Source organism: Coccinella septempunctata, chromosome 5 (genome assembly GCF_907165205.1).
Source record: "Coccinella septempunctata chromosome 5, icCocSept1.1, whole genome shotgun sequence".
NCBI lineage: Eukaryota > Metazoa > Arthropoda > Insecta > Coleoptera > Coccinellidae > Coccinella > Coccinella septempunctata.
The window spans coordinates 14,757,431-14,783,019 of NC_058193.1; the positions used below are offsets into that span (position 1 = coordinate 14,757,431).

The 25,589-nt window shown below is 36.6% G+C and overlaps 1 protein-coding gene and 1 long non-coding RNA gene across 3 annotated transcripts in view; both read left to right on the forward strand.

Annotated features, from left to right (window-relative positions):
* The first annotated feature begins 1,469 nt into the window (after positions 1-1,469).
* LOC123313541 lies at positions 1,470-2,623 on the forward strand. 2 transcript variants are annotated; one of them, XR_006537748.1, is made up of 3 exons: positions 1,470-1,748; positions 1,828-2,014; positions 2,087-2,623. It is a non-coding gene; the product is annotated as an uncharacterized LOC123313541 (long non-coding RNA). The 2 variants fall into 2 exon arrangements; XR_006537747.1 differs by having other exon boundaries at positions 1,687-2,014.
* A 2,254-nt stretch (positions 2,624-4,877) lies between these two features.
* Positions 4,878-25,589, forward strand: part of LOC123314469 (AP-2 complex subunit mu) — a 46,144-nt gene continuing 25,432 nt past the window's right edge. Inside the window, exons 1-2 of the mRNA XM_044899779.1 lie at positions 4,878-5,047; positions 5,283-5,481. Of these exons, the coding sequence (XP_044755714.1) occupies positions 5,305-5,481 (177 nt within the window). The 5' untranslated portion in view covers positions 4,878-5,047; positions 5,283-5,304. The remainder of the gene's footprint in view (positions 5,048-5,282; positions 5,482-25,589) is intronic.

Consider the following 25,589-nt stretch of genomic DNA (forward strand, 5'->3'; position numbering starts at 1 on the left):
ACAGAACGTTAGCCTGAACGTAAACGTTAACGTGACAAATAACGTCAAATATAACGTTTACGTGTTGTAATGAAATTTGAGTTGAAGTGCTGCCATCATGAAACGTCAGACGTTAAACATAACCTATCAATTTGGATTTTGGTATTTCTATGATTTTATTTTGCTGGAACTCTCTTTTATCTAATATCTATAATATTGAGACTCGACAGCTGGAATAATATTTGAAATATTGATGTTCTAATGATTATATGCATAATAAAGAGAATTTTCAACTTGAAAGTATTTTATTATCAATGAATAAATATGCATGTGTTAAGAGACATGAGAATTGCAGTGTAGTTTCAGCCATTTCCTTATGTACTGAATGTAATCTGATAACACAGTAATTTAACTTAATCCTTTTGATAACTTTCAAATCACTGCTGATTTCCTATAATTTTCGTTCATTATGAGAAAATACACAGGAAATGTAAACAATGACAGTTTGAGGTTATCGAGAATTGCATTCAACAATCAAAATTCGGCCATTCGCAAGTCATCGGTGCTACTCGTTTAACGTTCGGTTAACGTACGTCGATGTTTAAGGTATACGTGGGAGACCGCTAGTTTACGTAGGCCGTAAAGCTGACGCTAACGTTAACGTTAAAAACGGACGAATGAGCATGCGTAGATGTCAATTATAACGTTAACGTTTACGTTCATGGCTGCACTTCAACTCTCTATAAATAGAGAGTTGAAGTGCAGCCATGAACGTAAACGTTAACGTTATAATTGACATCTACGCATGCTCATTCGTCCGTTTTTAACGTTAACGTTAGCGTCAGCTTTACGGCCTACGTAAACTAGCGGTCTCCCACGTATACCTTAAACATCGACGTACGTTAACCGAACGTTAAACGAATAGCACCGATGACTTGCGAATGGCCGAATTTTGATTGTTAAATGCAATTCTCGATAACCTCAAACTGTCATTGTTTACATTTCCTGTGTATTTTCTCATAATGAACGAAAATTCTAGGAAATCAGCAGTGATTTGAAAGTTATCAAAAGGATTAAGTTAAATTACTGTGTTATCAGATTACATTCAGTACATAAGGAAATGGCTGAAACTACATTGCTGATGTCTCTAACACTTGAACATTTCATTGATAATAAAATACTTCCAAGCTGAAAATTCTCTTTATTAGGCATATAAATCATTAGAACATCGATATTCCAAATGTTATTCCAACTGTCGGAGCTCAATATTAGATAAAAGAGAGTTCACGCGAAACGAAAGCAAAATCAAATTGATAGGTTATGTTTAACGTCTGACGTTTCATGATGGCAACACTTCAACTCAAATTTCATCACAACACGTAAACGTTATATCTGACGTTATATCTCACGTTAACGTTTACGTTCAGGCTAACGTATTGTGCACACTTCAACTCTCTATTAGAGAGTTGAAGTGCGCACAGAACGTTAAGCCTAATTCTCAGAGCTTCGTAGTGTCGCCAGCGACAGTTCTCCAGCCAATCAGAGCATGTAAACAAAACTTCCCCTGACCCCTTCCTTTTCATTTCTGGTTGTCGAGAAGTGTCGCGACACGCCCCTTTTGTAGTTGAAATATTCCAACTACACCTCGAATTTCTGCGACAATCACAAGTAAATATAACCTAACTGTCAGCCGCAAAAACATTTGTTTTTGATTTTAGATATTCTTTTCAGTATTTTTTAATCATGGTATATTTTCTATCTAAATTCAGGTAAATATATGAAACACCAATGATAATTATCACGGAGAAAGGAAATATTCTTTCATTTCATATTTATTGTTTATTTCAGAATGGAGTTTTTCTACAAGTATACAGCTTTATATTCGTGGCAAAGGCGAAATAAAATAAGGAGAAGAAGGTGGATTCAGTAGGCCACTGCGGCAGATAGGTATTTAACTTCCTAATGAACCATGGGAGTTCACTGCTATATACTCCATGAATATTCATTTGGCCAATCCGTAATAGATATATGAAAAGTGAGGTAATTTCACGTTTTGAAATGAGAAATATGTAAAGATTTCCTGAATTAAAATCCAATTTTCTTTCAGTGAATACAAAAAGTGCCTATTTCATTGAAATTCCCAAAATAAATCAAAAAGTAGCTGAACGTTACTCCCACAAAATAAACAAGATTGGAGGTTTTGATCCATACACCATTTAAGCAAGAGATATATGAGGTTACAGTCCTGATGGAATATGATGATATTGTGGTTTTTCTAGTTTCCACAACCAGTTTAAACAAATCAGCAAATGAAAGCATTCAAGCGCTTATCAGCCTACAAATGCTCGCATTATATCTGGGTTTTGCTGTTTGAAACAAAATATTATGTGAGAAGTTTTCACAAAAAGGTCAGTACAGATGAATTGGTGTACATGTAAAGAAAGGAATAATGACCATTTTATGATAAAATGCTATGAGGATTGTGAAATATATTGGATCCGATCCATGCAGAAAGTGTTGTGCTGACCATTGTTCCTGACCATTCGTTCAGCAGCGTTTGTACAAGCAATTTACACATGGATCGAATATTTTTTTAAAATGTATATACATAATATGATGTAATGTGGTTGTATTAAATAATCTCCAAAATATGCACTGTTCTATACAAAAGGTGTATTTACTATAAATATAAAACAGAAACAATATGAAAATATAATTGGTTCAAAAATAGGAACAGTATAAAATTATATCCAGTAGAAAAATATACAGCATAAATATAATGAGGATAGAATATAACCCATATATTTGAATAGCTCTTTCAATAGCATCCAATAATTTTAGTCGTCTCTTGTCTCGAGTCATTTGAGTAAAACTTCTTATCTTATACTGTCTCTATTTCTTCGGCCAAAATATGCAAGAGGATGGCATAATTATTCATTTCCTCCCAAAATACTGCTCGACTTGTCCAAGTTATTGAATACTTTCATGGCCTCTGTACTAATGTAAATTTTACACAATTTTAGTTCGAACACCATGTTTACTTCGGACATTATGATGTGAGCAACTCGAAAATTCATTTTTGAAAAGATATATGTAATATAAATTCAAAGTAGAATAGAATTTTTCAATCGTATTTGACAATCAGCTGTTTATGACAGCGGAGAACACAACACGTCATGTGAGAATGTAGGAAGGAGTGGGGATTGTCGCTGGCGACACTACGAAGCTCTGAGAATTAGGCTTAACGTTCTGTGCGCACTTCAACTCTCTATTTATCTCTATTTACGGGTGGATAACGTTTAACGTTATCGTAATTTACGTTGTTTTCTTGCCTTGCGCATTACTATTTTTCCGTTTGTTTTGACAGAAGTAGGTTATGTTATGAAAAAGGGGCCTCTTAACATGGAGGTAGGAAAACCTCCATGCCTCTTAATCACTACTCTGTAATCTGTGCTCTTAATCGACATTCAATCGAATTTTTCATAAGAGCAGAAGAGACTAAATGAGTTCCTCAAGAATAATCTAATAACCAAATGTAAAAGTGTATATCTTCAATTAATGGGTCATATGAAAGGAAGAGTCGAATGAAAATAGAAATTTTCATCCTAGTGTTTAATTCTGAGTACCTATTTCAATCCTATATTTTTGATTATGAACTATGTAACTTGTTTTCAATAGGAAATAAAAGGGTTCAATTCGAGATTTTTTTATCAAGACTCATAAAAGTAGAAACATCTAGATTGGACATTGGCTTATAGGTTAATGGCAGTAAAGCAGTACACAAATAATTCTACGTTATCTCTACATATCCTCCAGATGATATTCCAATTTTTTCTTAGTAACTATAGTGGCCACTTAAAGGTCCATGTCTATTTCAAAATCATGAAAGCATCACTGTGAACAGGTATTTTTCAATACAGTTCAATCCACCTCCACAAACAAAAATTCCTGTAGATATGCATCCATATAAACACACATTATTCACAAAAACAGCATAAAATCAACCCAAAGTGCATAACCTATCGACAACAAACTTTGACATTTACCGATCATCTGTTGCTTACGCTAATAACGTAAATTCGTATCTTCCATACGACTAAAATCTGAGCCAAATAGCGCAAGACGTTATTCCATTACCGCATGACGTTATTAACGTACGTTCGCGTTATACGCTTCTTCCATATCTCTCTACTCTCTAATTACGGCATGCGGTAACGTTAAAGCTGCATTCACAATCAATTCGCGGGCCGAAGTGCACTTCGGCACGAAATTTACCATTCGCAATAATCTTGGTACCAAATACTCAAATGAATCAAAAATGTAACTGATCAAAACATAAGCATCAGCATCATCTATAGCCGGCACAAAATTCCTTGCCGAAGTGATAGTTTGCAACTTGCAAGAAATTTTGTCTTGAATTTCATTGTGAATGGTAACGGAGAACGCCATCTGCTAAGCTTCCGTGCCGAAGTGCACTTCGGCCCGTGAATTGATTGTGAATGTAGCTTAATACCGCCCGCTATTCTGAAAATGGAAATACGCATGCGTCGTAACGTTATTAGCGCTTGACGTTATTACCGCATGACGTTAAGAATGCTTCCATATCTCTCTATTCTCCCTTCTTCTTTACCTCTTTCCGCTTAAGACGACACAGGCGCTCTCCAGAGACCGCCAGGTTCCGCTTGAAGCGTCTTAAAGACTGACGTCCTGACTTATTCGCTCGAATAGCACCGCTTAAAGACGCTTCACGCGTTTTAATCGCGAAAATATGGCTCTATTTACTCTGCATAGTTCGATGATTGCATTGAACTCCCATAGAGTTCAATGGATGAAATGTGTTTCATCGTTCTGTGGTTTTATGGATTTTGACATTTTTGACAAACTGTTTGCATATATATATACAACATGCAAACTGTCCGATTCGAGGTGGGTGGATGTTGCTGATATGGCACTTGTGGCAGTTATGTGTTAAAATCAGCCTCATATTTCCAATATTCCAATTAATTAGTTTAACCCGAATTGTGGATCTGCTAGATATTCAGATGTACATTATAATTTTCAGATAATAGTGAGTAAATTGATTTTTGTCATTGCAATCGATTCAACACAGAGTCTTCTCAAAATAGGGTAAAACCCTAAATAGTATTGGTTTTATTGTTTTCGAAATAATTTATATTAATATAATAATGTATAGTATTGACGGGAAGTGAAAGAGACAATTCACAGTTGGTCGATTTTACTTTCAAAATTAGTTACTGTCTCTTAGAGGTAAGGAAATTGATTTCACAAAGTCCCAATTTTAGGTTTTAGTGAGAAAAATCTGCAATGATTGGTGGTTTGTTTATATACAACCACAAGGGAGAAGTTTTAATCTCCCGTGTGTATAGAGATGATATTGGAAGAAATGCTGTTGATGCTTTTCGTGTGAATGTCATCCATGCCAGACAACAAGTCCGCTCTCCGGTAACCAATATTGCTCGCACATCGTTCTTTCACATAAAAGTAAGTATATTGACTAAACCTTCTTTTTATGGATCACTTCAGATTTTGTTATCGATATTTTGTTAGATTGCTTACTAAATAAGAAATATTCATATCATAACATAGGAAAAATTTAGTTTTGAGGAGCTGTAACTTATTGAAAATTTCATTGAAAATACTCAAAATATTCATTCCAATAATATTACATAAATAAACTGTAACCAAGAGCATTGATACGCGAAAGGAGTTTGTGTAGAAGTAGGGTTATGAAACGAGACAAGCCATAAAAAAACAACTTATAAACAAACTATTCATAAAACTGTAGAATTTCCGTTTAATCCACACTAAGAATTATCTATTCATATACATTTTTGAACAAATTGCATTCAAATTCAAACTTTTCCCATGATTTTTGTGGTTGACATTTGTCATTCGTTCATTCTAAAATTGCCAATTTGTACAGGCTCCATTAGCCCTAGCCGATCTGTGATAAAACTCTAGTTCTACTCGCTCTGTACCGGTGTTTACTGGCCGAACGTAGTCTCCATATATTTATACACTATTCCATCTCTAATTGAGATATTCTCAATTTCGTTAGCCCTTTATAATATTCATTTATGTCCTTTTTACTAACGTGTTATTGTATTGTAGTTCTCTTGATGAAGAGATAAAAAATAAATAAGCTCGAGCAAGAAAAAAGAGTTCACAATTCAATTGAAGATTGCTGCTATCCCACTAATAAAAATCGTTTTAATTCACATAACAGCAACAAACTGCAAATCATACTTAAAAACAATAATAGATCTAACGTTATATGAAGGGTACAGGGAAACAACCATTGATGTCAATTTTCCTTAGAGCTGAGAAAAACGCGTTTTCAACTTCAAAATCCATTCATATTATTCGAAATATGACAAATTAAATACTATTATTCTCGAAATGAACATTATTAATATTATTATACATAAACTGAATGCATTACTTGAAATGATTTAGAGATTTTTCTTTCGTATATTGATGGATATCGTTAGTTCTTTCCCTGCACGGTAAATCTTCGGGAGCGATTTAACGTATGACTGAGCTAGTTTCAATCCTCTTTTTAATATACCATAATATACTACTTATTATTTTGAATTGAATTGTGTGTCTAACTCATTTTCGGACAAAAATTGACATCAATGGTTTTTTTCCTGTACCCTTCATATACAAAAAATTGATTGTGATCAATGTTATATCGGCCAAACTACATACAACCAAATCAAAACCAAGGATTGCTCTACATAAAAGTAATATGAGGACTAAAAAGGATATATGTGCTCTTGCTGTTCATTATCTAACAACATGAACCAAATTTTAATAATGTTGAAATATCAGAAATTCAACAAGGAGAAAATTTCTTGAAATGGTTAGAATTTCACAAAATTCAAATAGTATGAACTCAATGAGAGATATAGGTGGTCTCAGTTCTATGTTTTCTTATTTAATGCATTTCTTTTGGGTTTTGTGGAATGGTATTGAAATAGTGACATTGGTTCAACTGTTTATTTAGCGAAAATAATGTAATATTTCTAACTCTATAAAGTTCTCATCGTCATCTTCATCTATGGAGAGTAGAGAGAAGGAGAACGATCGCTGCTTTGAGACCACAGATTTTTTGTCCCCTAAAATATGTACCAATAGGGTAGTTCATGCTTTTGCCAACAGGCGCGCTGGCCATCACGAGAGTGCGAAATTTTGATTTACACAAATCAAATTGTAGTTGGCTCGTTGGCTGAGTGAACTGTTTCCCTGGTGACAGATGATAGGAATATTATTATTTTCGATTTTTGATAAGAGAACAACATATGACCATGGTGAAATGTTGAAGCGTGCGCTAGTATAAGTGTGTTTTGGCATCGGAAAGAAAAGGAGAAGACAAAAAATTTCCGAGAGCATTTTTGAGAGAAGTGCGAAATTTTAATTTACACAAATCAAATTGTAGTTGGCTCGTTGGCTGAGTGAACTGTTTCCCTGGTGACAGATGATAGGAATATTATTATTTTCGATTTTTGATAAGAGAACAACATATGACCATGGTGAAATGTTGAAGCGTGCGCTAGTATAAGTGTGTTTTGGCATCGGAAAGAAAAGGAGAAGACAAAGAATTTCCGAGATCATTTTTGAGAGAAAATTGGAAAAAACCTTATCTCAAGAATCGACTCCGAATCAATTTGTGTGTCAAGAGCACTTTTGCGATGAAGATATCAAAAAGCTGATGGATTCATTATAAACGAAATCGAAATTGTCATCCCTCGTGAGAAGTTGACTCTTCTGAATAAGAATATCTAACCAATAAAACTACATGGTTCAGAAGTAAATATTCTTGAAGAATTTTGTTGGCATAACATAATATATGGTTTATATCGGTTCTCAGCTGAGTATTGGCAACAGAATCTACTCTAATACCTAAGTGATAAATCTGAGACTGCTACCTTTTGTTGTCTTGATGTGTACTACTCCTCACTACGGATTTATATAATTTTGAAGATTACGGTAAACCAACTAACATAGCTGCTTTCAATAAACAATGATAAACAAAAGTAGGTACAATTTTTTTGATCAGTGATTTCTTTTGAATTTCATTGATTTCGATTTGCATTTTATTGCATATAATTCAGAGAACTCATATTTAATATAAATTTGAAGAAAGGTATTTGAAAAATCATCAGAAAAACCACGATGACACATAACCTAAAATAAAACGAAGGCTGTTCATTTCAAATTGACGCTTGAATCCCCAGCCCTTATCGATACCCGCTGCAATCGCAGCGACACCTATCCTACGTTTCCCGTTTTCGGGGACACATTTTTAATACGTCAATCGTTCTCCTTCTCTCTACTCTCCATATCTTCATCTGTCGTCTGTCTTTTTCGTCTGTCCCTTGCCGCTCTCCTGGGTTTTCTATGACAGAACAGTCGTCATAGAACTTTTCTTCTTTTTCCGGAACAAAACTGTTCTTCCTGTTCTGTTCATTCTTTCTGCAACGGAATTTTGCTGTGGTGTATATGTGCAAGTATATTCTTGTATCAGGCCATTTGATTCACAAAATTTTCTCAATTTCAGGGTACTAAATTCTTTTCCATTGTCAGATCTCAATCCTGATACCTTGATGTTTTCCTTTTGCAACTCTAAAACATATTTAATAATAAAATCTTCAGCTTCAGTCTTATTCCTTAACAGATAAACCACAGTAAAATGAAAAAAAGAATCTATAATTGTGAGATACTATCTCCCTTCATTCATCGTTTTTGTTTGTGATGGTCCCCCCACATCTGTGTGCAGAAGTTCACCCTCCCTTCTCGATCTCCTTTCATCACTTGGTTTGAAAGGCTTACTTAAGGCTTTTCTGCATGAGAAACAAACATCATTTGAAAAAGGTAAGTTCAAAAGCTCTAATCCTCTTTTATTTAAATGTCGAAATCTCAAATGCCAAATATTTTCATTCCTTACTAACATGCAAGACTCTGATGTAGTATCTTTTTGTAATTGAAGTTCAACTGTATGTAACCCTTTCTCAAAATTACATAATATGAATTAAAGTTTCTCTACTATTAGTGCATTTACTGTAATTTTAATTCCCTGGAACATTACTTTAAGTTTTCCCTTTTTACAGCCTGCATTTTTTCACCATTGGCTAGTTTTATTTTGTGTGGCTCAATCGTCTGTATCTCACACATATGTTCTTCAACTTCCCCACAAACTAAATGTTGTGTTGCACCTGAATCTATTATAAATTTTATGGTACTCACATGTCCTTTCGATTTACCTAGTAATGCTGCAGCTGAGGTGGCTATGAATGAAATTTCGTTTTCTTCTTGCCTACAGACATTTACTCTTTCATTTCTACTATCCCCTTTCTGGTTGAGCTTTCCTTTGTCTTCATAATTCGCATGCTTTTTGATCTCCGATTTACTTCGATACTGTGCAATGAAGTGACCAGTGCGTCCACATCTGAAACACTTTTTGCTTTCTTTAGATTTTTTTGCTAAGAAATGAACATTGCTCTTTTCAGGGCTTTCCTTCGTTCATTTTCAGTTCTGCATCCAACAGCTTACGTTTGACAAAATCCACAGTTGATGTTGCATCTGTTGTCTCTAGTACAGTTATGACTGTTTCGTACCTTTGTGATAGTTTTGGAAATGAAATATCGGGAAATTGGACTATTTTCTTAACTTTTATTTCTCAACTATGCCGACGTTTCGAGGAAGTTTACCTCTTTTTCAAGGCTAGTCAATTCCTTAAAAGTTGAAGTCATATAAATTATTTAAAAGTAGAGTTAAGGAAACATTAATCGTGCGATACATTTGGAGTGGAACTGGTCTTTGTGATAGTGTTAATGAGAGATGACATACCTTATCGTCCTCTTCTAACTTATTACCTGTTGATTCCAATTCTCGAATTTGATGAAAGGATCTTGCAGTTTCTCATTTTCATCACACTTCAAAGTTAAAAACTGCCTCCTAACGTACAATCTTGATAGAGTGCTCTTTCTTTCGAAAATGTTTTTCAGAGAAGATATTGTAACCAGTCCGGGACTTGCGGTCGGACCTTTCGAGAAACAGAGCGGTCGCGAGGTTCTGGAACAACCGCGAAGGTACCTGAATGTTTCCGGCGCCTATACAGGGTCTTTCACGAGGAACCTCACCCATATTTCTACGGGAAACTACTGAACGTATTTTCATGAAATTCAGCACTTATAAGTATTTCACGATGCTGATGAAATCTAAAATATTTTCAAGGCATGAGCACCTCCGGTTTTTCCGGAAATGACGTCAACTTAGGTTTTTCAGATTAAAACACCATTTTTTTATTGCAGAAATAGATTCCTCAGAAAATTTCAAGTTATTTTGATGTAACATTTTTCAGTTTTGGTTGGAAAATTCTCTCTGAGCGGGAAAATTCGAAAAAAAAATCGAAAATAGAGCTCCGCTGAAACAAGAATAACTTCGAGGTTTTTGGATGGAAAATTTTCATTTTTGGAATTTTTCAAAATGTAAGATTGATGTATCCACTTTGAAAATCGAAATCGCGATTCATGATACAGGGGGTGAAAAAATCGCTTTCAAAGTTAGGGATGAAAAAATCGTGAAAAATCCATTTTTTCAAATTAGAACCCCATTTTTTTATGGCAGATATTGAATCTACGTTAAAAAATAATGTGAGTGTATGCATCACACCCTTGCCCTAAAGTGGATATTTTCTGAGTTATTCACAAAAAACTGTTTTTCGTCTTGAATTTTCAGCTATTTCTTTTCCCTTCACGCCAAAAAGATGAAATTTTCAGGAACTGTTACTTAAACCATGTTTTAGATTTTATTACCCTAATATGCAAGAAAAAAAAGTTACAGGTTGTTTCTAAATAGATGGCGAATTTTGATTCGAATTTGTATCGGAAACCTCTTTATTTCAACTAATCGGCCATCGGTTTTCTCTCCAGTGATAAATAAATAATTCCTTATGAACCATATGCAAAAACTTACCATGTTTTACATTCTTTTTTTTTAATGATAGATATCATTGATTACATCTGCCAAATTCCTCTTTATTCAGTAGCATTTTGTGTTTACTATTAATTTGGTGATAATTCGTATTAAGTTATAAAATCGATCACTATGCCTAATTTTACCAATGAAGATTATTTAAATCTCATTCTACTTCATGGAGAATGTAATAAAGTTGTAGATAGAACGATTCGACTGTTCATTGAGAGGTTTCCTGACCGACCCAGACCAACGAGAGATACCATTAACAGAACCATGACAAACTTGAGAAATGTCGGATCTTTCGTTAAGAAAACTATACACAGAGAAAAAAGTGTAGTAGAAGATGACAACAACGAAATTACAGTTCTTGCATATTTTCGTGTGAATCCTCAAAATTCTCTCGAAGATGCCGAGATTGATCTGGGATTATCTCAATCGAGTGTATGGAGAATATTAAAAAAACATAAAATGCACCCATATAAATTCAATAGGGTACAGCATTTGAAGGAAACTGATTTCGTCAGGAGAACAGAGTTTTGCGAAGCTATGATGATTCGATTTCAAGAGAATGAAAACTTTTTGGACTGTATAATTTGGACAGATGAATCTAAATTCACAAAGAATGGTTCTTTCAATAGGCATAACAGTCATTATTGGGATGAAGAGAACAACCACCACTTCAGACAATGGAACTTTCAAGAGACCTGGAGTTTCAATGTTTTTTGCGCCATCAAAAATAGTGCAATTCTCGATGTTCACATTTATGATGGGACTTTAACTGGTAAGATAGAACACTACACATGTTTGCATTATTTAAAGAATGTTCTCCCTTAGGAGATAGATATTCTGACATATTGACTCAAATAATTGAGCCGCTAGTACAGAACCATAATGACTTATGGTATCAACAAGATGGCGCGCCTCCACACAATTCACTCAATGTGTCAAATATCCTCTACAGGCTATTTGAAGATCGATGGTTGGCGAACAATGGTCCACATCTTTGGCCACCACGTTCTCCCGATTTAACTCCTTTAGACTATTATGTTTGGGGTAGGATAAAAAATATTGTCTACTCAACTCCCCTGACTGATAAAGAGGACTGCATAGAACGAGTCAGAAATGCGTTCAGGTTTGTTTAGATTTTTAGATTCATAGTTTTGAAACTCAATTTGGTTTTTAAACACTTTTGCAGATCTCTTCCTCCCGATGAAATAAGAAGAGCAACGCACGAAGCATTCCTGAGACGTATAAATAAATGTCTAGAAATTAACGGTCAAAACTTTGAGCATCTTCTCTAGTTATAACTGCGAGAGTTTGCCATGGTTCTCCTAATAGTAACTTGAAGTCGGTTTCAAGAAGCGGTGAAAAATCTACAGCATGGTTCAAATAACAGTTCCTGAAAATTTCATCTTTTTGGCGTGAAGGGAAAAGAAATAGCTGAAAATTCAAGACGAAAAACAGTTTTTTGTGAATAACTCAGATAATATCCATTTTAGGGCAAGGGTGTGATGCATACACTCACATTATTTTTTAACGTAGATTCAATATCTACCATAAAAAAATGGGGTTCTAATTCGAAAAAATTGATTTGTCACGATTTTGTCATCCCTAACTTTGAAAGCGATTTTTTCACCCCCTGTATCATGAATCGTGATTTCGATTTTTAAAATGGATACATCAATCTTACATCTTGAAAAATCCCAAAAATGAAAATTTTCCATCCAAAAACCTCGAAGTTATTCTTGTTTCAGCGAAGCTCTATTTTCGATTTTTTTTTCGAATTTTCCCGCTCAGAGAGAATTTTCCAACCAAAACTGAAAAATGTTACATCAAAATAACTTGAAATTTTCTGAGGAATCTATTTCTGCAATAAAAAAATGGTGTTTTAATCTGAAAAACCTAAGTTGACGTCATTTCCGGAAAAACCGGAGGTGCTCATGCCTTGAAAATATTTTAGATTTCAGCATCGTGAAATACTTATAAGTGCTGAATTTCATGAAAATACGTTCAGTAGTTTCCCGTATAAATATGGGTGAGGTTCCTCGTGAAAGACCCTGTATAAGCCCCGCGGAGGAGCAGGTAGGCAAGTACAAGTACAGTTATAGTTCACAGTGCAAGCGACTAGTGGAAATAAATAGTAGTGTAATAGTTAGTTTGTGAGTTATAAGTGTATTAAGTGCAAATAAATAATTGTTAATCAGTTTGACGCTTTAATTCAGCGAAGAAAACGTTACAATTTCATCTCAAATGCTCTCAGCTCAGCTCAGCATTGTTTGAAATTGTGGTATCAGCACGATGGTGCACTACCACAAAGAAGGAGACAAGTAGTGAGTTGGCTGAATAACTGGATAGGTCAAGGAGGAGCAATACAATAGCCATCGCGTTCGCCTGATCTAAATCCCTTAGATTTTTATTTATGGGTACATAAGAAGCAGCTTGTTTATCATGTTGAAATCCAATCTCATCAACAATTACTTGATAGAATTCAAGATGCAGCAAACCTAGTCATCAATTCAGTCAAAAAGGTTGTGCTCCAAAAAAATTTTTTTTTAATCTGCATTTAAACGATCATTTATAACATGTACTGCCATCAAATCATTTAAAAATCCCACCCCAAACGTTCACATTGATATATGAAATCTGCAGTGCCAATACATGTTCATTATGGTTATTGTTGATACCATCTTTAGTGCAACAAGTGTCAAATGAATAATTAAAAAACCGATATTTTCTGTCGGCATAATTAATCAAAACATGAAAAAAAACATTTCAAATGCTTGTTACTCCTACCCGAAAACGAATCGGACAAAAAATATTCAAAGGACGCACAGCTACCTTCCGTCAATGTTTGTCATTGAGCTTGTAGAACATCCTGTATATTCGCAATTTCGTAAGTGTTTTGCAATCTATATATTTTGCTTCTTTCTATCATTAATAAAACTATAAAATTGAGAAGCTCTATTCAACGTCTGATATTTTACAAATATTCAAAAAACAATCTACTGTCTATCATTTATATGTATATCAACCAAAAAAGATAACTTTGATCTAAAATTAAAAAAAATTCAAATTCAACATTTCCCCACCACGCTATTAAAAATTGTTTTCACACATCTCCGTGAATTCTATGGGGCAAATCTTCGCCGCAGGTCTTCGATAGGTCCCCGTTTTAGTTTTCACTTCCGCCACTCGCACCTTTCCATCTTTTCCGGGAAAGGCAGAAACAATTCTTCCTAATGGCCAGTTGTTTCGTGGTAGAGTATTGTCCATCACGATGACTACTTCGTCGACTTTAAGATTTCTTTCTTATCTGTCCTTCCTTCTACTCGAAGTATTCCTTAATCTACATGCGGAGTAAACTGGTATATTTTACTTTGCTTTCGGATCGGCTTTCCATCCTCCAAACACTTCAATTCCTCCTGGTAAAATATCTTTTGTATGTGTTTTAAGCCAAATTTATTCCGCTTCTTGAACTTCTTGAACCGACAACTGTCCTGAAAGTAATCACTAATTTTTGTCGGCTATTATTCAAAAAACGTAAAATATATGCGAATATGCGTAGTTATTTTATTCATATCTGGTAAATATGCACCTCTGGAATTGATAGATAAAATGGTTTGTTCTGTTGTTTCAACTTCTATCTTCTCTTTTGTTGTATCCTCAGGAACTGTCTCTCTCGGCCAATGTTCCTCTCTTTCGTGAAGGAATTCCGTACCTCTGAATCACCTTGAATCGTGTGCTAAATTGGCCAAACCTTCACTTCTTATAGCCTCGTCCGCCACATTCTGATTGGCAGGAATCCATCGCCATTTGGTTTCCTTATTATTTTCAAAATCTCGGTAATCCTGTTGGCAACGAAAGTTTTATATTTCCTCTTTTCTGATTATTTCCACCCCAAAACTACTTTAGAGTCGGTCCAATAAATCGTTCTTTTAATTCGTAAAGTATGTTCTTGCTGTATACTAAAAGCTAATCGATTCCCCATGACGCCTGCTTGGAAGTTCGAGTCGTGGGATGGTAATGTTCTTAGCTACTTGAGTACGAGACATTACTAAAGCAACAATTACCCTATCATTTTTGTTTAATCTTAAATAAGCAACAGTAGCCATGACTTCTTTGCTCCTACTGGAAAAGATGTGCAATTCCAAATCAAAGTTTTCAAAATACTCAATATTGTAACCAGTCCGGCCCTTGCGGTCGGACCTTTCGAGAACCAGAGCGGTCGAGAGCTTCCAGAATAACCGCGAATCTACCTGAATGTTTCCGGCGCCTATATAAGCCCAGCGGAGGAGCAGGTAGGCAAGTGAAGTACAAGTACAGTTACAGTGCAAGTGACTAGTGGAAATAAACAAGAGTGGAAATAAATAGTAGTGAAATAGTTAGTTTGTGAGTTATAAGTATATTAAGTGTAAATAAATAATTTTAATCAGTCGGACGTTTTAATCAAGCAAAGAAAACGTTACATTGGTGTCACGTGTGAGGTTCAACATCGCTCGAATTAAATAAATATTTTCGGTTATTTGTTCATGCCAGTGACCACAAGATTACAGAACGCAATGGAGACTCAAGCGGTAATGGACTTTTTGAGTAAGATGAACGAAAGAATGGAAGAAAATTCTCGAAAATTGAATGAGAAAATGGACGAGAACTCATGTAAGTTGAATGAACAAATGGAAGAAAATTCCAGAAGATTAAATGAGAAAATTGATGAGAAATTAAATGAGAAAATGGACCAGATTAGGGAAAATTGTAATGATGTGGTGAGTCAACTTACAGACAAATTGGATGAGAAACTGGAAACCATAAATGAAAAATTCGATAAAGTGGATGATAGATTCGATATAGTGAGTGAAAAATTTGACGAAGTTGAAGAAAAGTTTGATAAGGTTAACGGAAAGTTTGAAGAAATGGCAGGAATAATTGAACATCATTCCAAGTTCATAGATTCCTTGAAAAGAATGTCAAACAGAACAGATATTCTGGCTTCAACACCCTACAGCACAGCGAAAGCGGAAAATGACGGCGAAGGTAGTAGAATGAAGATCAAGCCTCCAACTTTTGATGGAAAAATACCCTGGTCGACATACCAAAAACAGTTTGAAGCTGCTGCGCTGGCGAACAATTGGAACGATAAGGAAAAAGCCACGGCATTAATTATAGCTCTACGAGGAGAGGCACTCAACATTCTGCAAACGATTCCGGAGAGCCAACAAGCCTGTTACGAAGTTCTTACATCGAAACTTCAGATGAGATATGGCGATGCTCATCTGCAACAAGTATACCATGCACAAATAAAGAACCGAGTGCAGAAAACAGGGGAAAATCTCCAGGAGTTTGAAGCTGATGTGGCGAGATTAGTCAGGCTGGCTTATCCATCTGCTCCAGATAGCTTCCTGGAACAGCTATCAATCCAGACATTCGTGGATGGGATAAAGGATGGTGAAATACAACAAGCCCTGAGACTAGCACGCCCTAGAACCGTAGATGATGCCTTAGCCCAGGCTTTGGAAATCGAAGCAGCGAAGCAAGCGTCGCATAGGGGACACCTTCGTGTAAGACAAGTCCAAGAAACAGACCGATCTATTGAGGACATTGTCAGAGAAAAAGTCCGCAGAATATTGCTTGCTGGAAAAAAAGATGCTGTGTGCTGGAACTGCAACAAAAGGAGGCATTTTAAGCAAAATCGTCCAGAATTTGAAAGGGCTACAGCTGGGAAAATAAAAGGAGTCGCTGTGGTAGACAATGGCTCGACCAAAACCATTGAGTGTCCCCAGAATTCCAGCCATTGTTCGCGCCTGGAAGAAAAGATCGATTTAAGGCGGACCACCGTAATCGAAGACGACTGGCTACCTGAAGAAATTCAAAGAGCACAAGAGGAAGATAACGACTTGAAAGTAATCCTGAGTTGGAAGAAGAGCGGTAGACGACCTACTTGGGAAGAAGTATCCAGACTGAGCCAGAATGTAAAGTCGTATTGGGCACAATGGGAAACATTGAAGATTGATGGAGGTCTTCTGAAACGTTGTTGGGAAAATGAAGATGGAACTGAGCAGAGACTTCAGTTGATTGTGCCAAAGAGCCGTGTGACAGACATTCTGACCAGACTACATAATGGAACTTCAGGTGGACATTTCGGGATAACCAAGACGTTGGAAAAAGTCAGGCAGCGATTTTATTGGCTAAATTGTAAAAGGGACGTTAAAGATTGGTGTAGAAGATGCAAGGTTTGTGCTGCTGCTAACGGACCTTATGGTAAAGGAAAAGCACTAATGAGGCAATATAACGTCGGATCCCCCATGGAACGAGTAGCTATCGACATCGCTGGCCCCTTTCCCGAAACAGACCATGGAAACAAGTACATTTTGGTAGCGATGGACTATTTCACGAAATGGGTGGAAGCCTACGGTATTCCTAATCAAGAGGCAAGTACGGTAGCTGATAAATTGGTCAGAGAATTCTTCTGCAGATTTGGAATACCTCTGGAGCTGCATTGTGATCAAGGCCGAAATTTTGAATCGAAGTTATTCCAAGAAGTATGCAGCAAATTGGGAATTCACAAAACAAGGACTACACCTCTTCATCCACAATCAGACGGCATGGTCGAACGAATGAATCGGACCATGGGAAAACATCTAGCCAAAGTAGTTTCTGATCACCAGCGGGATTGGGATGAATATTTACATCTATTCACCATGGCATATAGATCTTCGGTTCAAGAATCTACCAAGGAAACTCCATCCAGTATAATGTTCGGCCGAGAAATAAGACTGCCTTGCGACTTAGAGTTTGGATGTAAGCCTGGAGAAGACGTAGCTGGGGAGGACTACGTTAGTAAATTAAGGAACAAGCTGGATTACATACATGGCAAGGTGCGCAATCAAATGCAGCAAGCAAGTGACCGAATGAAAATGCGCTACGACATCAAGGCTATTGAAGGTGGATTCGCCACTGGAGATCTGGTGTGGCTACATAATCCACAAAGGAGGAAAGGTTTTTCACCAAAGCTGCAGAGACAGTGGGAGGGACCGTATGAAATAATCAAGAGGATAAATGATGTAGTTTACCGAATAAGGAAGCTCCCCAGAGGAAAACCAAAGGTTGTCCATTTCAACCGATTAGCCCCGTACGCGCAGGACGAAGAAGAGGTACGTCTTGTGGAAGCCCCGATGCAAGGTAGCAGCGATTACCAGAAGTTTATGGATTGTTACGGTGAGACACGCGTTGCACGGTTCGGCGTTACACAGGAAGTACATCAAGATCTCTTTACCGTGTCTGAGGAATACTCTATCGCTCATTGCGTAGCGGAGGACCTTCGTATGAGCAAAGGAATAGCCAGAGTATTCAGAAATAAATTTGGACGTCAGGAACAACTATTGCGACAGCAGCCAAGAATCGGAAAAGTTTTGAAATTGAAGGCTGAAGGTCGGTTCATTTATTACCTAGTCACCAAGCGACATTCCTATCAGAAGCCAACCTATCAGAATCTATGGACGGCACTGCATAGCTTGAAAGAAGACCTTCAACGCTTTGGGGTTAGGAAATTAGCTGTTCCCAAGCTCGGTTGTGGATTGGACCAGCTAAATTGGCGAGTTGTGCGAAGCATGCTGGAGGTGGTATTTCAGGGGACTGGTATACGGATCCTGGTGTGCAGTTTCAACCCAAAGCAGGCCAGGGAGCCTGGAAAAACTGTGGAGTGCTACTTCCATCAGAATGGCTACTGTAGGAATGGTGATGAGTGCAAGTTTCGCCACGGTCCTCGGAGGAATTCACTAAATCTGTTCTGGGACAGAACAGGCTTAAGGAGGGGACAGTGTAACCAGTCCGGCCCTTGCGGTCGGACCTTTCGAGAACCAGAGCGGTCGAGAGCTTCCAGAATAACCGCGAATCTACCTGAATGTTTCCGGCGCCTATATAAGCCCAGCGGAGGAGCAGGTAGGCAAGTGAAGTACAAGTACAGTTACAGTGCAAGTGACTAGTGGAAATAAACAAGAGTGGAAATAAATAGTAGTGAAATAGTTAGTTTGTGAGTTATAAGTATATTAAGTGTAAATAAATAATTTTAATCAGTCGGACGTTTTAATCAAGCAAAGAAAACGTTACAATATTATAACATATCGGAATCTCCAAAGTTTCTATAACTCTTAGTATCTCTATCAATTTCTTCCATTTCTTGTAAAGAAGTGAGTCTATCTTTTCGTCCTTTTCTATACCCGTTTTTCAGCATTCCACAAGTGATGAATCATATTAATGGCAGATTAAGAACTTTCAGATATCGCGAACGCTTTTGTTCAGTATTTTTCAGACGTGTATGAGAATTGTACAAATTCGTTGAACAATAGTGATAAAGATTGGTATTTATCACTCGGGAAAAACTTAGCACGTTTAACGTTTGTTTATTATTGACAACTACATCAATTGTTCTTGACATACATCAAAATATATATTCCGAACATCGAATACTAACACGAAATACATGATAATTCCAATACTCTCACTTATTGAGTGTTGTAAATATCAGCAAGAACACTAAAAACACACTCATTGTGAGTCTCAATCACTATAAGTTTTCATGCCCAACAAATATCTGAGTCTTAGAAAAGCTTCTTTTGGTAGAGCTTTTGTAAAAAAATCAGCCTCTTGTTCTTTTGTTGGGACGTATTTGGGAGATATTTCACCACAATAGTATTTTTCCCGAACAAAATGGAATTGAACATCCACATGTTTCGTACGGCTGTGAAATTCAGGGTTGTGAATGAGCTTGATAGCACCTTGGTTGTCTATATGTAGAGGAGTTGCACCCTTCAATGATACACCAATATCATTCAGCAACTGACGTAACCATACAGCTTCTTTGGTTGCTTGGCATGCAGCTACATATTCTGCTTCTGTTGTTGATAAGGTAACACCTGATTGCCTTTTGCTGGACCACGTAATTGGACCTCCTGAAGCCTTGAACACGTATCCGGTAGTGGACCTTCTTGTTTCTTTGTCTGATGCGTAGTCAGCGTCACAGAAACCATTCAGGTTGTACTCTGGTTGTCTCAAATATTCTATTCCATATTTGGCAGTATTTTTCAGATATCTGATAATCCTCTTGACAGCATTCCACTGAGCTACTGTAGGATTATTCAGGAATCGGCTTGCGACTCCCACTGAATATGCAATATCTGGCCTTGAAACGATTGCAGCAAACATTAATGATCCCACACATTCTCTATAGGGACCTTCAAAGTTAATGTCTGTTTCAATTCTCATAAGATCAGTATTTGGGTCAGCTGGTGTTTCTGAGGGGTTACACTGATTCATTCCAAACTTATTCACAATTTTCTTTATATATCTCGTTTGATGCAGAAATATAGAGTTTCTCTCCTTGTTCTCTATAATTTCAAGTCCAACATAATTATTGATATCGCCTACCTTAATTTCAAAGCATTTATCTAATTCTCTAAGAAAAAAATCCAGTGCTTTGTCAGATGGCGATATCAACAGACCATCGTCGACATAAATAATGAGCAGAACTTTGTGTTCCTGTACATATCCTCGATATATACATTTATCTGCTTGGCATTGCTCAAAACCGAATTTTCTTAGTACACTGTCAAATTTCTGGTTCCAGCATCTGGGTGCTTGTTTTAATCCATATAATGATTTTACCAGTTTACATACTTCATTGCCATGCTTGGGAAAACCTTCAGGAATTTCCATATAAACTTCTTCTGAAAGTTCTCCATACAAAAAAGCTGTTTTAACATCAAACTGCTTGATTTTGTATCCTTCGTGGGCAGCAACCGACAGAATTACTCTGATTGAATCAAACCGTGTTGTAGGAGAAAATATTTCATGATAATCACGTCCTTCCTTTTGAGCAAAGCCTTTTGCACACAGTCTTGCTTTATATCTTTCTATTTCACCTTGATTGTTATATTTTAGTTTGAATACCCATTTTGATCGAATCGTTTTTCGTCCTTCAGGAAGTTTTTGTATGATCCTTTATTTTGTTCCAGAGTACGTATTTCTTCTTGTATTGCTTCTATCCATTTATCAGCGTTTTCGCAATGTATTGCTTCTTCATAGGTATTTGGAACTTCTAGTTCCACCAGGTTCAGCTCAACTTCAAAATCTCTTAATTTTTCCGGAAACTTGACGTTTCTTCTTGGTCTTCCATTATCTTCATTAGGTTCGATTTCTTCGTATGGTTGAAAATTATCCTCTGGCTGAATGTCTGATATTGTATTTTCAAAGTTATCATCTGTGAACTCAATTAATACAGGTATCTCTTCTTGTTTATTCATAAATCCATTTTTCTCTTCCTGAAACATCACATTACAAGATATTGTAATCTTGCGATTCTGGGGATTGTATAAACGGTAATTTGTGGAATTCTTATCATATCCTACAAAAACCATTCTTTGACTTTTAGGTTGAAGCTTTGTTCTCTTCTGATTAGGAGTATGTACATATGCAACACATCCGAAGGTTTTGACATGACCTAAATATGGTTTTTCGCCTGTCCATTGTTCATAAGGTGTGGTTTCGCACTGCTTGGATGGTGTTCGATTCAAAATGTATATAGCAGTATTTGCTGCTTCTGCCCACAGATAGTGTGGTGCGTTTGCACTGATAAGCATGGTTCGCACACTTTCCATAATGGTTCTATTCTCTCTTTCACATCTTCCATTTTGTTCTGGTGTATATGGTGCGGTAGTTTCTAATTCAATACCCTCTTTCATCATGTACATTTCCAGTTCTTTGTTTGTGTATTCAGAACCATTGTCAACATGAAGAGCATTCACTGAGTGTCCAAACTTTGTTTTGACAACGTTATTGTATCTAACAAAACATTCAAAAGTATCACTTTTGTGCTTTATGAAGTAAGCTACTCGGTATCCTGTACAGCTATCTTTGAACAATAACATATAACGAGCACCTGATACCGATGATGTTGCAATAGGTCCACATATATCACTATAGACAAGTTTTCCGGGAGCACTTTTGTTGACTCTTGTTGACTTGGAAAAACTTTTTTTATGCTGCTTGCCTAGTATACAGGCTTCACATTGGAAATTGTCAATATCACTCATTGTTACTTCTTTTACAAGATTTCTTTGGACCATATCTTTCAAGTACTGCTTGTTTATGTGACCAAGCCTTTTGTGCCAAATTTCCATAGATTCTCTGACTTGTTCTGTTACAGTTGCTTCAGTGTTGTTGCAAACTGTACCAATAAGCATCTTGTATAGATTATTTGTTTTCTGCTGCAAAGCACTAGCTACAAGGTCTCCTTCTAGATATATTTTGGCATAAGTACCCTCCTTGATTATCTTCATGTTCCTACTCGTCAAAACTCCTTCAGATATAAGATTTTTTCTCAGGTCTGGGATGAAGAGTACATCTTGTGTGTAAGAATCAAACCAATGTCCATCTATTAACTTCTGAATTTTTACTGTGCCTTTTCCTTTCACTTCTAGGCTTTTACTATTTCCTAGGTATACATGAAAAGGGCTTTCAAGTTCTTCGAACTCAGAGAAGTAATCTCTTCTATAGGACATATGTGCTGAAGCACCACTATCTAGGATCCAGATATCATTACACTGTGTGATATTGAGCTCCTCTATTTCAATATTTAGTGCTGTTTCATTTCTTCTATTCGATTCACTATATTTTGTTTGATTTGATTGCTTTGAAGCGTAACAGTCCTTTGACATATGACCACGTTTATGGCAAGAAAAGCATTTGAATGGGAATCTTTTCTTCTTAGCTGCATTTGGCGTACCTTTCTTCTTGGTGTTCAAAGTCATTGTGGCGAGAGCTTCCTGTTCTTCTTCTAACATTGTCAAACTTTGTTCTTCATCTTGGAGTCTGGCAGTCAGGTTCTTCACTGTTTGCTTTCTCTCATCCATTGACAGCCAGGCTTGCCTTACATTTCTATATTTCTGTGGCAATGTGTTCAAGATTTTTGTTACTATGGCAGTTTCACTGACAGAATCACCACAATCTTTGATTTGCTGTGCAAAATTTTCGATTTTGGCTACATGCTTTGCCACAGAGTCATTGGGATCCATCCTATATTGGTGAAACTTTTCATGTGCCATGAGTTTATTAACTTCTGACTTTTGACAATATATTGAGTCAAGTTTCTCTTTCATTGCCTTCGAGGTTTCGCAATTTTCTATAAGAGTAATCTGCTCGAAGTCCATGGCTGATGTAATAAGAAACATAGCTTGTGCATCCTTTCTGTACCAACTATCTAATCCTGCAGCCTGGGTCTCAGCTGGTTTTTCCATTGTTCCATCTACAAGACCATAAAGGCCTTTTGCCTTGAGGGCACATTTCAGCTGGAACATCCATTGGTGATAGTTTTGTCCGGTGAATTTCGTAATGCTACCAACGTCTATTTTGTCACTCATTTTTCAACGATGTCTTCAGTGTCTATTTATACGAACACTGGGCCCATAACCAATTGTACAAATTCGTTGAACAATAGTGATAAAGATTGGTATTTATCACTCGGGAAAAACTTAGCACGTTTAACGTTTCTTTATTTATTTATTTATGCTAAGGGGTTACATACAGATCTAGTGATCCAAAAATAGAACCCTCTATTTAAATTTAGTGGGTTGTGAATAAAATACAATAAAACTAAAACATCAATCAGTGATCAAAACAAAAGCAAAGAAAAAAAAACATTATTCGCACATAGGTAAACACAGATAAATACTACCAGCGGCTCGTGAAAAGGACACAGTTCCACAGTTCATAAGCACTTAAGCCTGTATGGCCTTGCGTTCAGCTCTCAAAAATTCTCCTGACTCTACGACGAAAGGACAGCAGGGATAACCTCAAATATTCTACATTGCCGCAGTATTCATTGAAAGTCCTGAGCATTCGACACAAAGGGGAATTCTGACCGGCATTTGTTCTCCTAAAAGGTATTTTAAAGAATTCAAAATATCTCAGCACTCTATTCGGGATGTTCAGCTGGACCCTAGAAAAGATTTCCGGACTTTGAGTTAGTCCATTCATTATCTTGAAGACCATAATTAAATCCGCGATGGCTCTTCTACCCTGTAGTGTCACAATCCCATGCTTTCGCATCAATGGAGAATAGTCGCTATTTTCAATGGGAGTTTGGGACCTATATGCAACAAACCTGAGAAATCTCCTCTGAACTCTTTCTATCCTGTCAATATGAACTTGATAATGGGGATTCCAGACAACCGAAGCAAAGCACAGTTTATTGTGAATATACGCAAAATAAATGTTCAGAAGAGGCCTTTCCCGAAAAACATGACAGGTTCTCCTTATGAAACCGATAAGTTTGTTACAATCGTTCACAGTTTTTTCGATATGCGCTTTGAATGTAAGTTTCGAATCTATTAAAACTCCCAAATCCTTTACCTCAGAAGCCCGTCTCAATTCATGATTTTCAATTTTGTAGGTGAATTCAATACAATTCTTGTTTTTAGTAAACGAGATTCTTAAACATTTTTCGAAGTTCAGAAAAAGACTGTTACCTCTACAGAACGTTGCAAGTCTATCAAGATCTTCCTTAATTTTAAGGCAGTCAGCTAGGCTTTTCACACGAAGGTAAACTTTTAAGTCGTCTGCATATAGCAGGAAAAGACAGAACTAAAAACAATTAAAGATTTTATTTATGTAAAGAATAAATAATAACGGGCCTAGATGACTGCCCTGTGGCACACCGGACAACGCGTCAAAGGGTTCAGACCGATAACCGTTAAGAGCCACAACCTGCATTCTACCGCGAAGATACGACCAAATCCATCTGAGAAGGAAGCCATTCACACCAACCTCAGCAAATCTATTTATAAGGATTTCATGGTTTATTTTATCGAATGCCTTGCTGAAGTCAGTGTAGACGACATCCACCTGGACGCGATCGTCCATTGACTCTAATATATATTCGGTGATGGTCATTAAATTAGTCTCAATCGATCTACCCGGAAAAAACCCATGCTGTTCCTGTATAACAACGTCTTCAGTCACCTTGAGAATTTCATTGTATACGATTTTTTCGAGAAGCTTTCCGAAAATGCACAACTTGGATATGGGCCTGTAGTTCCTCACGCAATGTCTATCTCCGTTTTTATATAACGGTAGAATTTCAGATATTTTCCACTTAGTGGGAAAGATGCCGCTTTTCAGAGAGAGATTGAATATATGAAGAAGAGGTGTAAGAATGCTATCTTTACAATTAAGTATAAATGCAACCGGGATAAAATCTGGCCCTGCGCTTTTCCCAGAGTCCAACGAATTTATTGCAGCCAACAGTTGTTCTCGAGTGATCTCCGTCTCGTCCGCAGTTCCGAATGTAAAATTATGTTGATTTATTGATGTTGGGTGGACATAAATACTCTTAAAAAATTATTGACAACTACATCAATTGTTCTTGACATACATCAAAATATATATTCCGAACATCGAATACTAACACGAAATACATGATAATTCCAATAATGAGGACCCAAATAAGCCGGTTATTGATGATCTGTGTCCAAGTCGTTATGAGGGCTCAATTTGTCTTGGTAGTGTATCGGTTGAATCTGTTGCGCAAACAATCAGGAACCTGAAAAAAAATAAGA